The sequence below is a fragment of the Crinia signifera genome, chromosome 1 (assembly GCF_055691185.1).
Source record: "Crinia signifera chromosome 1, ASM5569118v1, whole genome shotgun sequence".
Taxonomy (NCBI): Eukaryota; Metazoa; Chordata; class Amphibia; order Anura; family Myobatrachidae; genus Crinia; species Crinia signifera.
Window position 1 is genome coordinate 253,317,574 of NC_139217.1, and position 17,502 is coordinate 253,335,075.

At 43.7% G+C, this 17,502-nt stretch overlaps 1 protein-coding gene across 2 annotated transcripts in view; it reads right to left on the minus strand.

The window, feature by feature from the left end:
• Positions 1–17,502, minus strand: part of YJEFN3 (YjeF N-terminal domain containing 3) — a 166,226-nt gene that overhangs the window by 40,147 nt on the left and 108,577 nt on the right. For both annotated transcript variants that reach the window (XM_083180208.1, XM_083180211.1), the window contains exon 2: positions 6,896–7,004. In XM_083180208.1, the coding sequence (XP_083036334.1) occupies positions 6,896–7,004 (109 nt within the window). The remainder of the gene's footprint in view (positions 1–6,895; positions 7,005–17,502) is intronic.

Below are 17,502 nucleotides of genomic sequence, written 5' to 3' on the forward strand. Positions count from 1 at the left end.
ACCCAACTGGTATTTTTTGGTCACATGTGAGGCATTTCCGTACTCGGGAGAAATTGGGGCACAGATTTTGGGGTGCTTTTTCTCCTTCATACCTTCTGAAAATGAAAAATTTTGAGCCAGAACTGCATTTTTGTGTAAAAAAATGTAATTTTTCATTTTCACTGCCCACTTGTATCAAAATTGGTGAAACCCCTGGGGGTTTGAAATGTACACTATACCCCTAGATGAATTCCCTGAGGGGTGTAGTTTTCAAAATGGGGTGACTTGTGGGGGGGTTCCACTGTATTGGTGCTTGGGGGGTCTTGCTAATGCGACATAGCACCCACCAAAATTCCACCAGAATCTGAGCTGCAAAATCCAAAAATCACTCCTTCCGTTCTGAGTCCTGCCATGCACCCAACTGGTATTTTTTGGTCACATGTGAGGCATTGCCGTACTCGGGGGAGAAATTGGGGCACAGATTTTGGGGTGCTTTTTCTCCTTCATACCTTCTGAAAATGAAAAATTTCGAGCCAGAACTGCATTTTTGTGTAAAAAATGTAATTTTTCATTTTCACTGCCCACTTGTATCAAAATTGGTGAAACCCCTGGGGGTTTGAAATGTACACTATACCCCTAGATGAATTCCCTGAGGGGTGTAGTTTTCAAAATGGGGTGACTTGTGGGGGGGTTCCACTGTATTGGTGCTTGGGGGGTCTTGCTAATGCGACATAGCACCCACCAAAATTCCACCAGAATCTGAGCCGCAAAATCCAAAAATCACTCCTTCCGTTCTGAGTCCTGCCATGCACCCAACTGGTATTTTTTGGTCACATGTGAGGCATTTCCGTACTCGGGAGAAATTGGGGCACATATTTTGGGGTGCTTTTTCTCCTTCATACCTTCTGAAAATGAAAAATTTGGAGCCAGAACTGCATTTTTGTGTAAAAAAATGTAATTTTTCATTTTCACTGCCCACTTGTATCAAAATTGGTGAAACCCCTGGGGGTTTGAAATGTACACTATACCCCTAGATGAATTCCCTGAGGGGTGTACTTTGCAAAATGGGGTGACTTGTGGGGGGGTTCCACTGTATTGGTGCAACATAGCACCCACCATTCATTCCACCAGAATCTGTGCTGCAAAATCCAAAAATCACTCCTTCCCTTCTGAGTCCTGCCATGCACCCAACTGGTATTTTTTGGTCACATGTGAGGCATTGCCGTACTCGGGAGAAATTGGGGCACAGATTTTGGGGTGCTTTTTCTCCTTCATACCTTCTGAAAATGAAAAATTTTGAGCCAGAACTGCATTTTTGTGTAAAAAAATGTAATTTTTCATTTTCACTGCCCACTTGTATCAAAATTGGTGAAACCCCTGGGGGTTTGAAATGTACACTATACCCCTAGATGAATTCCCTGAGGGGTGTACTTTGCAAAATGGGGTCACTTGTGGGGGGGTTCCACTGTATTGGTGCTTTGGGGGTCTTGCTAATGCGACATAGCACCCACCAAAATTCCACCAGAATCTGAGCTGCAAAATCCAAAAATCACTCCTTCCCTTCTGAGTCCTGCCATGCACCCAACTGGTATTTTTTGGTCACATGTGAGGCATTGCCGTACTCGGGAGAAATTGGGGCACAGATTTTGGGGTGCTTTGTCTCCTTCATACCTTCTGAAAATGACAAATTTGGAGCCAGAACTGTATTTTTGTGTAAAAAAAATAATTTTTCATTTTCACTGCCCAGTTGTACCACAATTGGTGAAACCCCTGGGGGTTTGAAATGTACACTATACCCCTAGATGAATTCCCTGAGGGGTGTAGTTTGCAAAATGGGGTCACTTGTGGGGGGGTTCCTAACTTTTAGCATCTTATGGTGCCTAGAAACCTACATGGTGCCTAAAAAATAATCTCATAAAAAGGAGGCTCCAAAATCAAGTAGGTGCTCCTTCTATTATGAAGCCTGTGGTTTGGTCACCGTGCACACTAGGGCCACATATAGGATATTTATGAAAACAAAAGAATTGGGGGAATCAATTTTCAGTCACATTTCTCTAGTAAAATGTACTGTGTTCCTTAGAAAAATGTATTAAAATTGCAAATCTGCAAAAAAAAAGAAATTTTGAAATTTCACCTACACTTTGTTTTAATTCCTGTGAAACACCTAAAGGGTTAACAAACTTCCAAAATGCTGTTTTGAATACTGTGAGGGGTGCAGTTTTTGAAATGGCATCATTTATGGGGGTGTCTCACATACAAGTCCCTCAAAGTCACATCAGAACTGAACTGGTCCCTAAAAAAATCAGTGTTTGAAATTTTCTTGAAAATTTGAGAATTTGCTATTCATATTGTAAGCCTCCTAGTGTCCCAAAAAATTAAAAGGAAGTTGAAATAATGATGTCAACATAAAGTAGACATATGGTCTATGTTAGTTATTCACTATTTTGAGTGGTAAGATTATTTGTCTCACAAGCAGAAAATTTAACATTTTGCAAATCGCTAAATTTTCCATTTTTTTGACGATATTTTGGTCTTTTTCACAAAAAAACACAGACTGTATCGACCCAAATTTACCACTAATTTGAAGTACAATGTGTCACGAAAAAACAATCTCAAAATCACTGGGATAAGTAAAAGCAAAAAAAAGTTATCCCCACTTAAGTGAGACATGTCAGATTTGAAAAAAAGGGCTCTGTCAGGAACGCAAAAACTGGCTCTGTCAGGAAGGGGTTAAAGAACAATGAACAACACTGCAAATTATCAAACTAGTCTGTAAGGAGATTAACAGTATTAGTGAAAGCAGCGCAAGATGGGGGGACACCACGTACCCTGCCCACGGCCTGTCCTCACAGGTGATTAATGCACATGAGTAAATGGGGAGGACAGTCTGCATGCTGCAGAGAGCCCAGACTTTAGTGAAAATATGACCCTGTGGTAAATATAATAGGTTATCTCCTACATAGCAGCCATGTGCCTTGTGCCAAGTTGTAAAATGCACATATAATACCCCACAAAGTGACCTGGGGACATCCTAGTCACATACCTCCCAACATGACCCTCTACAGGAGGGACGCAATGCTCTGCTCCTGGACTTCCCTCTTATGTATGATAGCCATCACCTGAGTTGAACAGATTAAATAATAAGAAAGGTGTTTCAACTCAGGTGATGGCAATCATACATTAAGAGAGAAGTCCAGGAGCAGAGCATTGTGCCACTTCTGGAGAGGGTCATGTTGGGAGGAAACAGACACCACTGGGTTATTTACAGACCCTGTACCCTTTAAAGAGCCTGCAGAGGAGTGGGACCCGAGAGGAACCCGACCGCCGCGATGATGGATAGCCAGGAAGAAGGAGAGACTTGGCTGGTTGCAGCAGTGGTGTGAGGAAGGAGGAAGAGACGGAGAGGCTTGAAAAGTAGAGAAGTGCAAGAAAAGTGAAGTGTGTAACAGGAGCTGGAGGTTTATGACGGCACACCGTGAAGCAGCTACAGTCGAAGCAGCGGGTGCTTACTCCATATACGGCACGGTGATGGTGTACTGGTAGCTGCAGAGGCCGGAGACCCTGTGAGAGTCAGGCGGGCCAGAGGCACCTTGGATGGTGGGTGCTGTGTAGAGACAGGGTTGGACTGAGTGTGGCAACACGAAAGAGCCCACACTAGTGCGAACTGAAGAAGGAACACCATGGCAAGCAGGCTAACCGTGATTGCCAACGAGCGGTAACACCCTGCTGGAGCCGGCAATGGGATGGAAGGTACTCCGTACACCCATCCAACCTCCCTGTCTATACAGACAATAGCACCCAAGGGCGACATGGGTTTTCTTTATCCCAATCCAATTTCAGAGGGCAATAGTGGTGGACAGGGGAACATTAGCCTTGTGGAACAGCCACAGCGGGACTCCTTGACCCTCACTTTCAGAGGGACCTATTCAGGGACCTCACTATATCGCTGGGAACCATCTATTGAATTACCCCAATACCCTCCCATGGAAGAACACTAAGAGGGATACCGAATACCCCACTGGGTCACGGTCAAGAGATTCAGACAACATCAAGCAGCTTCAGGCTACTAGCATTAAGTAACAGCTACAGCTTGTGGGGAAATGTTTAAAATACATCAACTCCCTTCTGCCTATTCATTAAGGCCTCACCAATTGGACATTTGTCTTCCTCTACTAAAGGCAAGAGGGCCCAGGTGACAGTACACTATCTAAGCCAATTTTTAAACCCTGTGCAATAGGTCAGGTTATAGAACCTGTTTAAAGTGGGACAATAACTGTGTTTGAGTAGTTACAGGTTATGTTATTTTAAGTTATCTATTGCATGTGACATTCACAGTATGCAGTGCTCATATTGTGTGATGTAAAGTGTTGTACTGATTACTATTAAGAAGTGGATTGATCTCTGTGTTGCTGTTGGGTTGTGTATTATTGGCTCAAAATCACATAAATCATTCAGTAGCATGCCTCTCACTACCCGATGACACCACTGAATTCAGAGGAAGCGTGGAGATGTTTAACGTTAGTTGAACATCTAGCGAACCAATATATAATGTGTTAAATATTATGCCTATATGCCTATAGACTGAGCTTGGTGATAACACTTTTTTGTCCCTGTACAGAACCTTGGTAGTCGATTTGGAGCCGTGAAACCAAGGGCAAACCGGTGGCCTCACCAATCCTTGAGTTCACTGTAAAATCCTACTGCCATTCATATATTAGACAAGAAAGATACAGTAGAAGTAGCGCTGGGAACCGGTTTGTGTAATATTCAGAAAAAATTATATATAAATAAATAAAATATATATAAAAAAATAAGAGCCAGTCAAATGAAATATGGTTAATAAAACATTTATATTAATTCATTAATAGGACATACATATAAGGAACAACAGATATAAATATAATTTAAATGTACCGGCCGATAGAAGAACAATATTATAAAAAAAAAAAAAAAAATTTAAAATAAACTTGAAAAAGCAGGCTGAAAAATCAGGAATCAGCGGGGTTTCCTTGCCTCTGGTATAAAAGTCAACGTATTGTCCACTGCATTCAGTCACTTACAACATGTTAAAACAATGTATCCAATTCAGAGGATAGTGCTGAAGTGTTGGCTGTAATGAGCCGATTAATGCCAGAGTACCTTGTTTTTAGAAAGATATTAGTCCAGGTTCAAGTCAGACTCCTACCTGCCGGCCGGCTTTGGATAGATAGGGGTATAGATCTGCATCCACCACCAAATCTGTTTCCCTCCTCACCGCTGTCAACCAGTCCACTGCTGCCCGCTAGGACCAGTAGATCCTCCTGTCTGCAGTCCCGGCACTCCTCCTGTTAGACTGTCACTTGCAAAATGGCCGCCCCCTCACAGAAAACAGTTATTAAGGATGCCAAAGGAGGCAGCGACCATCTCTTGCATCCCAAATAACGGTCTGCTTTAACGTAGTGACATTGACAGGCAGAGACAGGAGGATCTGCTGGTCCCAACGGGCAGCAATGAACCGGCAGGCAGAGGTGAGAGGGAGAGGAGGGGGAGGGCACACATATTTTAGTTGCGGGTGGCGTCCAAATTATAGTTACGCCACTGAAGGGTGTAGTGGGGTCCATTATACAATAGAACACAATTTATTTACTATTCATAATTCTGAATCCTCATAATTTCGGTCACTGTAAAGGTACTCCAGAAAGTAAATGACAAATACTCAAAGGAAGAAGAGGATGGCTAAAGTACTCATTAACGCGAGTTTAGGATAATGCTAGTTCTATTTTAACATACCTGTAACACATAAAAGTTCACCACTATCTACAATTTCCTTTACTTTTTTCTTTTCTTTTTTCATTTGTTTTCTCTTTTTTTGTATTAGTATTTTAGCTCATTAGCCAAACATTATATGATATGCTAGCTATAGTTCATGTAGTTCTCATCCTGATGGGCGAGATGCCAGTGCTCAGAACACGGACACCGAAATTCCAACACCTCTCATAATGCCGATGCCAGAATCCCAAAGGTAAGTATGCTGGGGAGGGTGAGGTTTAGGTGATGGGATAAGGTTAGGCTGCAGAGGGAGGGGTTAGATTGCAGGAGCAAGAGTTAGGGTTAGGCTGCAAGAAGGGAGGGAGGGTTAGTTTAGTGGCTGTCTGTGTCATGATTCTGACTGACATCAATGTCACCCGTACTGAAACCCAATTAAATTTGCATTTCACTTTCTATGTTGGAGGTGTGTCCCATTAAGGAGTACATTCAGATTGTCCCCTCTCTTTCACAAGTATGTGTTTGCAAATATTGCATTAATAGATCTCAGTGTTAATGTCTGTGTAGGTTGACCCACCAAACATTCCACAATTGAATACCTGATTCGTTTCTACATAAGTTACAGATCTGTTTGTTTGACTATCATCCACAGTATATGAGTCAGCATTATCAGCAAATGTAAAGGCCTGTGTGCTAAGTATTCTTCACCTCCCCCTTACCCTAACCCTAAATCTTTCCCGTTGCAACCCAACCCTAGCCTTCTCCCTATCTGTAGCCTAAGCCTAAACCTCTCCATTAGTGCCCTGTACCCTAACCCTCCTCCGGCACCCTAACCTAACCCTAACCTTCCTTATACTGCCCAATCTAACTTTACCCATCTCCGTCACACATACATTTGGGATGCTGACTGTCAGGATTCTGGCACCAGCATTGTGAGAGATGTCAGAGTTCTGTCACAGGTCTTCTCACCAGTATTGGGAATCTGGTGTCTGTACACGGACTGCCGGCATTCCGAACCCCGGTAGGCTAACCAAAATCAACTGCAACAAGAGCACTTATAATATTTGTAGTGAGTCTACTTGTATTCGTGAACATAACATATGCGAGCCATTGAGTGATATAATCTAGGTAACAATGGGCGAAAGACTCCCATCTGTAATATAATACATACCTTTGTTATTGCCGTCGCACAGCTATGTCCCAAAATCTCAATAAGCTGTTGTTTTCCAAAGCGATAGTCTTCTAGTAACTCTTTTTCTAAGGATTCAGCTTCCTGTTTGCTACAGTGGAAAAAAAAAGTGTTAGCACTCAAAAATGTTGTAACTAATGTTAATGGTAATGTAAACTATTTAATGGTATTTATAAACAAACAACACAAAATGGAGGATCCCTTAGAGACATGCCTGAGTACAGGTCTATTTTTCAGCAAGCTCCAGCAGCAACTAAGGCCCTTATTCTAGTTCACTCTTTCTGACAAAATATTTCTTAGATGGACAAAACCATGTGCACTGCAGGTGAGGCAGGTGTAAAACCCCACCCAAATCTAATTATCTCTGCACAAGTAACACCTGCCTCACCTGCAGTGCACATGGTTTTGTCCATCTAAGAAATATTTTGTCAGAAAGAGTGAACTAGAATAAGGGCCTCAGTTCCTGCTGGAGCCTGCTGAAAAATAGCCCTGCCTGAGCAGGCTAACAGGCGCAGAGATCTGTAAAAAAAATTTTTTTATAAATTACATAGAAAAAAGTGCTTTACTAAAAAAATAAACTTAATTTTTTTCCATAACATATGCAAATACCATCTAAAGATAGTGATAGCATAGGAGTACAGCTGGTAGTACAGTCCCTGTACTTCTGCTATGCACAGGGAAGCTATTGTATTAGAACCACTGTGGCAGCATATCTGTCTATACCCAATGAAAGTCATTGCATCCTGCGGGAATTCCTTGTGAGGCATGTGCCTAGAGGCGGCACTTGGATGCTTGTGTTGGTACTGTCAGCCCAAAATATACCAGTTCCAATGCACTATACCATTTTGCCATTTTGAATGGACTGTAAACTTGTAATACATGTGCCTACTGTCCCTGTAAATGATGCTCCTTAGTAAATATTTACACATATTTAGAAAAATAGTCATAATGGCTTTTAGTATTCTTTTAATTTGGCTATCAAATGAGGCTTATAACCAATAAACATAATAAAATTAGTAAGCCCGCTCAAAGCTAATGCTTCAAAAGCTAGTCTGCTACCTTGTACAAATACTTGCCTCTGTGTTTGTGCATGTGTGAGAAAAAGAGATGTAGTTTCACTCACTGCCAACAGATGGCAGTGTTTCCTAGACACAAAGGACAATAGACTATATATATATATATATATATATATATATATATATATATATATATATATATATATATATATATAGAGAGATGATTAGGCAAGTGTTGTGCCTTGGGGCACCCTCACTTCTAAATCCAAAGCAGAATACCTAATTTACCGATAACTGATGAATTCGCCGGATTTAGGAATCTTCATAATTTAACCCTTTGAGTTCCAAGTGAATTTGCCAAAATTGGTGTGAAAATTGCCAAGCAAACATTTTTATGTGGCACTGCTAATAAGAAAGAAACACAGTGACACCAATGGTGAGTGCAGTAGATATACATTGCTCCAATGTAAAAAAAAAAAAAAGGAATACACCTGCTGTGGACATCTGGTTATATTTGTACGTTAATCCATGAATTAGGTTTTATTGTGCGATTGTTGTCTCGCGTATTCATTTATTTTCCTAGAGGTTCTAGGTTTCCGTTTGCCCTGGAATGAACCTTCATCATTGTGAATGTATTTCAAACGTGTTACATGTAACTTTTCAGAATCCAATGTTCCCCTCCTGTGGTAATGAACAGGAATAACATGCAAATATTTGCTAAACTACTGTAAATTTAATAGAAAGCAGTGTATAAAAGGAAGAAAAATACAAGGTGAGGCAAAAAACCTATAAAGATTACAAAAAATAGAATAAATGCTATTCAGAAATTTAGTAAATAATCTAAAGGTGCATTATTTATACAATGGACAATACATTTGTTTGGCCTTCTTGAGGGTCTATGAGACACAGGGCCTTATTCTAATTCACTCTTTCTGATAGAATCCTTCTTAGATGGACAAAACCATGTGCACTGCAGGGGGGCAGATGTAAAATGTGCATAGAGACTTAGATTTGGGTGAGTTATTTTGTTTCTGTGCAGGGTAAATACTGACTGCTTTATTTTTACACTGCAATATAGATCTCACTTTGAAGTAAAACCCCACCCAAATCTAATTCTCTCTGCACAAGTTACATCTGCCCCACCTGCAGTGCACATGGTTTTGTCCATCTAAGAAGGATTTTGTCAGAAAGAGTGATCTAGAATAAGGCCCACAGTGGGGGAAATTTACTAAAGCAAATTTGTAAAAAAAATAGGTGTATTTGTATCCAGAAATACACTCATTTTTGACATTTACTATCCCGAAAATACGGCAATTCGTATTCGTATTGATGTGCTATCAATACGACTTGCCGTATTTTCGGGATAGTAAATGTCAAAAATAAGTGTATTTCTGGATACAAATACACCTATTTTTTTTACAAATTTCCTTTAGTAAATTTCCCCCAGTGTTTCATATCTCTCTGTGGAAACCTGCTAGCCATTGCATTGGTCCTTTGACAACTTCACCTCCCCTCAAGGTAAGGTAAAAAAATAATTTTAAGAAATAATTTGCAATATGCTAGATTCACAGCTCCGCCATTAACAATATTTTGTGAAATAGAAGAGTTATGAGCCAGAAGAATTTTCATGGAAATCAGTCTCTTGAGTTGCACCCTATGGAATGGAGTCTGGTTGACTTCGGACCCATTTCTGATGTCAGGGGACTGCACATGGGAATATCCCATCAATGCCGTGTCAATGCCTCCGTGGGGCGGGTGACTGATGTCACATGATGTTAGCGCCAGGCCAGCCTCCAGAGCCAGCGATCAGTGGTCATCTGAAAAGTATGTATTGTCATACTTTTTAGAGCAGAGGCTGCAGAAATCATTGGATGGTCAGCGATCCTTAGTTTGGACACATGCGAGGGGATGTGTAAGCTTTCATATCCCCTTGTATGCAAACGCTGGGATTTGCGAGTTGGGGTGGCCGTTTGGTCGGACAGGCAGTGTCTACCTGTTCGCAAGGCTGCAAACCAATGCAGCCTAGTGAACAGGTCTGAATCAGGCCCTATGTGTGATCTTATCCTTCCATGTTAGTTACTTATATAAACATAAACAGCTGGTACCTTCTCATAAGTGGAAAGGGGTGCAATTACATTTTTAGCTGTGTATATCACCTTGATCGGTGGTTCCCAAACTCGTTCCTCAAGTTCACGTGTTCCAGGTTATCCAGCAAGAGCAAAGGTGTACTCATTACTGACATTATAAAAGGGCCACAGGTGGAGCTAATTAATTAACTGGTGATTCTGTGAGGAGACCTGGAAAACATGAACTGCCAGGTTTCCTTGAGAACAGATTTTGGGAACCAGTGACCTAGAAGACTCTTGTTTTTTGTGCTTAGTATCATGAATGCTGTCTGGCAAGCAACAATGGCAGTACGTTATCCCTGCTCCTATTACAGAGAACCTCTGCCTTTATTAATTTCTTGGAGTTTACGCAGTAGAGTCCACCATCTACTTCCTCCCTGTCACCAAACTGCGTACTGGAGGTATAGGAAACTTGTAATTAAATGCACATACTAATTAATTATTCTACTGCTTAGCATTTCACAGTATACTAGTTTTTGAGCAGGACCTCGGCTATCCCTGACAACCTTTTCTGACTCTCATAGCTACAGACATCTCCGACATCAGCTCTGGCTGTGGCCATAAGGCTACAGCCATAATGCTCTACTTCCCATCATTGGTATTATAGATGTACGTTAAATGTGAATAGTGAAAGCTGCATCATTGCCATCCACATGCTATACATTGTTTGTTATATGGGAAGTATCTCTGAAGCCCTTATTCAGAATAACTGCAGTGAGTAAAACAAACTTCTGCAGCTCTCCAGAGTCATTTGCACACATACCGCTTTACAATGGTGTCAGAAGTGATGGCACAGTGTCTCCGATACATAAATCAGCGATGCATGACTCAATATTGACCACCATATTAGATAAAGGGCAGTATTCAATTAGCACATTCACGGCGTGCAGCGAATCCGGTTTAGGATTCACTGCACAGTCGCCGTGTTCTGGAGCCTCGCTGTCCCCCTGCTATCCCCCTATTCAACATCGCAGGGATGCTGCAGGGAGCCTGAGGACGGTGGCAGGCAGGGAGATGGAAGTCTCCCTCCCTGAATGCCCCAGAACCTATGTGGGGGGGAGGTGGGTTCCCCGGGAGCCAGGCAGCACAGACTGCCCCCCGGGAAAGACAGCAGGGGACCGGGTACTCACTGCACCCGATCGTGCATATGTAATAATCATATGTAATGATCGGGTGCAGTGACAGGGGCGTAACTATAGCACCGCAGCCCCCGCCACCGCGGGGGGGGGGGGCGCTGTGCATGTGGGGGCGCCGGGGGCTGCGGTGCTATAGTTAAACCCCCCCTCAATCCCCCGCAGCACAGACTTACCTATCGCGCTGGTCCCGGCGGCTCCGTTCTTCTGCTGAGGACCACCAGAAAATGGCCGCCCCCATACAGCACACAGTTATCTGAAACTGTCTGCTGTATGGGGGCGGCCATTTTCTGGTGGTCCTCAGCAGAAGAACGGAGCCGCCGGGACCAGCGCGATAGGTAAGTCTGCGCTGCGGGGGATTGAGGGGGGGTTTGCAATGCATGGGCGGCGGGGTAAGGGTGCTCGGCGGGGTAGGGGTGCTCGGCGGGGCGGCGAGGGGGGGGGCACCCCCCCCACCTAACGGCGGGGGGGCGCCCAAAACGTAGCTACGCCACTGTGCAGTGAATATATGAATATCTAATGAGCGGCTCTCTGCTCCCGGCTCCCTGAATAAGCACATGAATAAAAATAGCATGCCACTTCACAGAATAAAATTCCTGATTTTTTCACACCAAATGTAAAACAACAACAACTTTATTTTAAAAGTTTACTTTCCACTTCACCATGAAAAGATGGTGATTTGCTACATGGTGACACACACTTAAGGCCCATACACACTTAGAGATTTTCATTTCAAAAGACTTTGCCAAAATCTTTGAAAGATATATCTGTCACCAAAGTAGTGTGTACACACTGAGCTATTTTCCCCAAAGAGCAAGAGATTTTCAGGAGGCGAAAGACTTTGCTGAAAATCTTTCATATACAAGGCTATTTACATAATGGGCGGGGTTTGAATCCCAAGGGTGGGAGCAGCGGCCATTTTATTCAGTGCATGTCTGCCCTTGAGGCCTGATTCAGAATTGATCGCTTGGCTGCATATATTCAGAGCCAAGCAATCAGGTAAACTCCGCCAGGACTACTCAGCACAGCAAAGGCCTGGGGGGGGGGGGGGGGGGTAGTAGTAGTAGTAGTAGTAGCGATCAATTCTGAATCAGGCCCCAAGGGCAGACATGCACTGAATAAAATGGCCGCTGCTCCCACCCTTGGGATTCAAAAGAAACCACACAGCCAAGCAATCAATTCTGAATTGGCTGGGAAATGCCTTCATTTTGTGGTGACCTCCCAGAAAATGGGAGTGGCACTCCCCAAAACATCCACCTGCTGTCGATTAGACAGCAAATAGCCAGCGATTGCAGGCGTTCGGCAGTGGCGGCGGTAACGCATATATTGCTGGCGCAGACCAGCAATGTATACGTCACACCCATAACATAATTTAAATTGTCAGGCAGTGGCGGTGGTAACGTATACAGTGCTAGCCATACGTTACCGCCTCATATACACGCTAGCAATATACATTGCTAGCGTGTGCTAGCAATGTATATATTACCGGCTAATCAATAAACATTGGTGGGCAGGGGGGACCAGTAATATATACATTGCTGGCATGTGCCAGCAATGTATATATTACCAGCTAATAAATATACATTGGTGGGCAGGGGTACCAGTAATATATACATTGCTGGCATCTGCCAGCGATGTATATATTAATGGCTAATCTACGTACATTGGTGGGCAGGGGGACCAGTAATATATACATCGCTGGCATCTGCCAGCGATGTATATATTAATGGCTAATCTACGTACATTGGTGGGCAGGGGTACCAGTAATATATACATCGCTGGCATCTGCCAGCGATGTATATATTAATGGCTAATCTACATACATTGGTGGGCAGGGGGACCAGTAATATATACATTGCTGGCTTGTGCTAGCAATGTATATATTACTGGCTAATATTAATGTGAATAGACATTGGTGGCCAGTTTGTGTTTGCTGCGGGGGAGCTGGAGCTGCTGCGGGCGGGCAGTGGATGTCTTTAACTGAACCTTTATTATATAAAGCAGGGGGAGGGAGAAGGGGAGCGGGGGCTGCCGTGCAAACCCCGACCCTGGAGCGGCTGTGATCGGTGGACGTGGACGGCAGGCGGCTTCTGCTCTATGCTATGGAGCAGGGGGTGAGCAGGAGGTGCGGCAGACAGGGGGCGGGTGGACGGCGGCGGCGTCTTTTCCTCCCTGCTCCGTTCAGGTGCTCCGTTCAGGTGAAGGTGAGTAGGAGGTGCGGCGGATGGGGGGGCGGGTGGATGGTGGCTGCTTTTCCTCCCTGCTCCGTGCGGCGCTATACTGAACAGGGGGAGGTAGCAACACTCCAGGGGAAGGCAGTGGGCTGGTCTACCGGGCTGAAAGTGGCTAATCTTTCAGCCTGGCGGCCCGTACACACACAGAGATGATGGCTGAATAAACCAGCCATCATCTTTGGCATGCTGGTAAAACCAGCAGATGGGAGACTTTGACACCGATGATGCGGGAGCGCGCATCATCGCGAGTCTGTCATCGGTGGCCCATACACACTGGGCGATTTTCAGCTGAAAATCGCTCAAAACGGCCAAAATGAACGATTTTCAGCTGAAAATCGTCTAGTGTGTATGGGCCGAGAAGTGCACGTTGAATAGGGTTGAATAGGGTGATTCGCTTTCTGACCCAAAAAATCACCTTCCAACGTGAAAATAGCACAAATTCACCATGAAACAGGGCGAATTATCCTCATTGAATACTGCTCCAAGAGAGAACAATTACACTGGTGCCAAATGTAACATCATATCATCTAAACTCCTCCATTACATAAACACCTACTGATAGCCCTCACAATGTAAACCAAATTGCTGGCAGTGGCCATGTGATCAAGGGCATGGCCATGCTGCAATCCACAAATGTATCCGTTACAGTTTCATATAGTGGCCAGCCATGGCAAACCACTCCTAGATTTGCCCGGGCAGACTAGATGAGCCAAGTGGTTCTTATCTGCAATCAAAATGATGTTTCTATGTTGGACAGCTCATACCTTCAGATGGTATTAAGCTGGATCCTGCAAAGACACAGGCTATCCAACAACTGCCTACCCCCACAGATAAGTTCAGTCTGCAGCATTTTTTAGGCATGAACAGCTCCCTTAAAAATGGCTGCCACTCAACAGTGAGGTCACAGGCACATTCTGACAGCTTTTGCACAATCATGTTGAATGGTGTTGTTTAGACTGTCATACTACTGCTATTTCTCACCTGAAGGCTAGACTCACTTCCAGATCAGTGCTCCAAACTTTTTTAAATTATATTGTGATCTCTGCCAATGCTTCCTAAACAGAGTTTTGCTTACAGGGCCCTTACGCAGTGGCGGATTCAGGGAAGGGCACCTGGGCACATGCCCCCTGTCATTTCTCTTGTAGCTGAGGACCAGGGCTTTCCAATGAGCCCAGCCCCGTGTCTCTAGTCCCCCGGGAACCAGAGCTATCGAATGGCAAAACTGTAACGTTTTTTCCCCATTGGAAAATATGGGACCCTTCAATTCTGACCCCCACCTGGTTCCGACGCCTGCCAGTTCCCCCCCCCCCCCCCCCGGCATCACAGAAGCTTGTGGTTGATCTCATTCATTTCCAAATCGCTGGGACTTCAATATGATATTGCGTGTAAACCAAATTTTTTATTTTTGAACCAAACGTTCCAATTTCACCGGACCAAAATAATTCAAAGCTCACTCGAAAGTTCTTCAAAATGATACTTGTCTCATGTAAATGGGTCACTTGGTTCCGAAGATATAGCTGGTTAAATGAGATAACTGGTTAAAGGGGGGTAGGGGTGGTTTTCTCTCCCCCTCACAACAGAAAATGCAGGGACTAGGCTGGTGTAAAAGGGGCCAACCTGGGAATGCATTTTCTGGTGTGAAAGGGGTATTATTTCAAATAGCCGGGACCTACAGTGCTCTGAATACAGCCAGGCTCTGCCACTCTGGCAATGAGCATGGAACCCTTGGCAATGAGCATGTAAATAAGCAGCACTTATGTAGCATAATTTTTAATAGGCATTATGGTGTTTGACATAATACATAATGGACATAATGGCGTGTAACAACGTGTAATGGGCATTATGGTGTAAATGTTTAATGCTCGCCTTTGGTGGACAATGTCCCTGTTTATGAATCGTATTTTGAATTTTTGCTTAATCTGTGTGGCATTATGTGAATTCTGGCTCAATCCGTTTGGCATTATGTGAATTTTTCTCAATCCATGTGGCATTATGTGAATTTTGGCTCAATTCGTATGGCATTTTATGAATTTGGCTCAATCCATGTGGCGTGTGAATTTTGACACAATCCATGTGGCATTATGTGAATTTTGGCTCAATCCGTATGGCATTTTATGAATTTGGCTCAATTCATGTGGCATTATGTGAATTTTGACACAATCCATGTGGCATTATGTGAACTTTGGCTCAATCCATTTGGCATGATGTGAATTTTGGCTCAATCCGTGTGTTATTATGTACATTTTGGCTCAATCTGTGTGGCATTTTGTGAATTTTGACATAATCCATGTGGCATTATTTGAAATTTGGCTCAATCCATTTGGCAATATGTGAATTTTGTCTCATTCCATTTGGCATCATGTGTAAGGGGCAAGTATAATGGAGTTTAGTTATTTGTTGCATAATGTGTAGAAGTTGTATATGGTGTTGTACACTACACTCAAGGACACGCCCCCTGTTGAGTGGCCACACCCCCTTTTCTGGAGCGCGCCTTCGGTGTGCGCACAACTACATCCTTCACTTTTGTCGCCATGGTGGGCTTGTGTACTTTAAATGCCAGGGCCTATTTTTAATCCCATTCCCACCCTCTCTCTGTCGCTCTCTTAGCATGTACACTGGCACCACTAACACCACCCCTCCCCCACCTAAACCCTCTTTTATCATGTAACATCATATCATCTAAACTCCTCCATTACATAAACACCTACTGATAGCCCTCACAATGTAAACCAAATTGCTGGCAGTGGCCATGTGATCAAGGGCATGGCCATGCTGCAATCCACAAATGTATCCGTTACAGTTTCATATAGTGGCCAGCCATGGCAAACCACTCCTAGATTTGCCCGGGCAGACTAGATGAGCCAAGTGGTTCTTATCTGCAATCAAAATGATGTTTCTATGTTGGACAGCTCATACCTTCAGATGGTATTAAGCTGGATCCTGCAAAGACACAGGCTATCCAACAACTGCCTACCCCCACAGATAAGTTCAGTCTGCAGCATTTTTTAGGCATGAACAGCTCCCTTAAAAATGGCTGCCACTCAACAGTGAGGTCACAGGCACATTCTGACAGCTTTTGCACAATCATGTTGAATGGTGTTGTTTAGACTGTCATACTACTGCTATTTCTCACCTGAAGGCTAGACTCACTTCCAGATCAGTGCTCCAAACTTTTTTAAATTATATTGTGATCTCTGCCAATGCTTCCTAAACAGAGTTTTGCTTACAGGGCCCTTACGCAGTGGCGGATTCAGGGAAGGGCACCTGGGCACATGCCCCCTGTCATTTCTCTTGTAGCTGAGGACCAGGGCTTTCCAATGAGCCCAGCCCCGTGTCTCTAGTCCCCCGGGAACCAGAGCTATCGAATGGCAAAACTGTAACGTTTTTTCCCCATTGGAAAATATGGGACCCTTCAATTCTGACCCCCACCTGGTTCCGACGCCTGCCAGTTCCCCCCCCCCCCCCCCCCCCGGCATCACAGAAGCTTGTGGTTGATCTCATTCATTTCCAAATCGCTGGGACTTCAATATGATATTGCGTGTAAACCAAATTTTTTATTTTTGAACCAAACGTTCCAATTTCACCGGACCAAAATAATTCAAAGCTCACTCGAAAGTTCTTCAAAATGATACTTGTCTCATGTAAATGGGTCACTTGGTTCCGAAGATATAGCTGGTTAAATGAGATAACTGGTTAAAGGGGGGTAGGGGTGGTTTTCTCTCCCCCTCACAACAGAAAATGCAGGGACTAGGCTGGTGTAAAAGGGGCCAACCTGGGAATGCATTTTCTGGTGTGAAAGGGGTATTATTTCAAATAGCCGGGACCTACAGTGCTCTGAATACAGCCAGGCTCTGCCACTCTGGCAATGAGCATGGAACCCTTGGCAATGAGCATGTAAATAAGCAGCACTTATGTAGCATAATTTTTAATAGGCATTATGGTGTTTGACATAATACATAATGGACATAATGGCGTGTAACAACGTGTAATGGGCATTATGGTGTAAATGTTTAATGCTCGCCTTTGGTGGACAATGTCCCTGTTTATGAATCGTATTTTGAATTTTTGCTTAATCTGTGT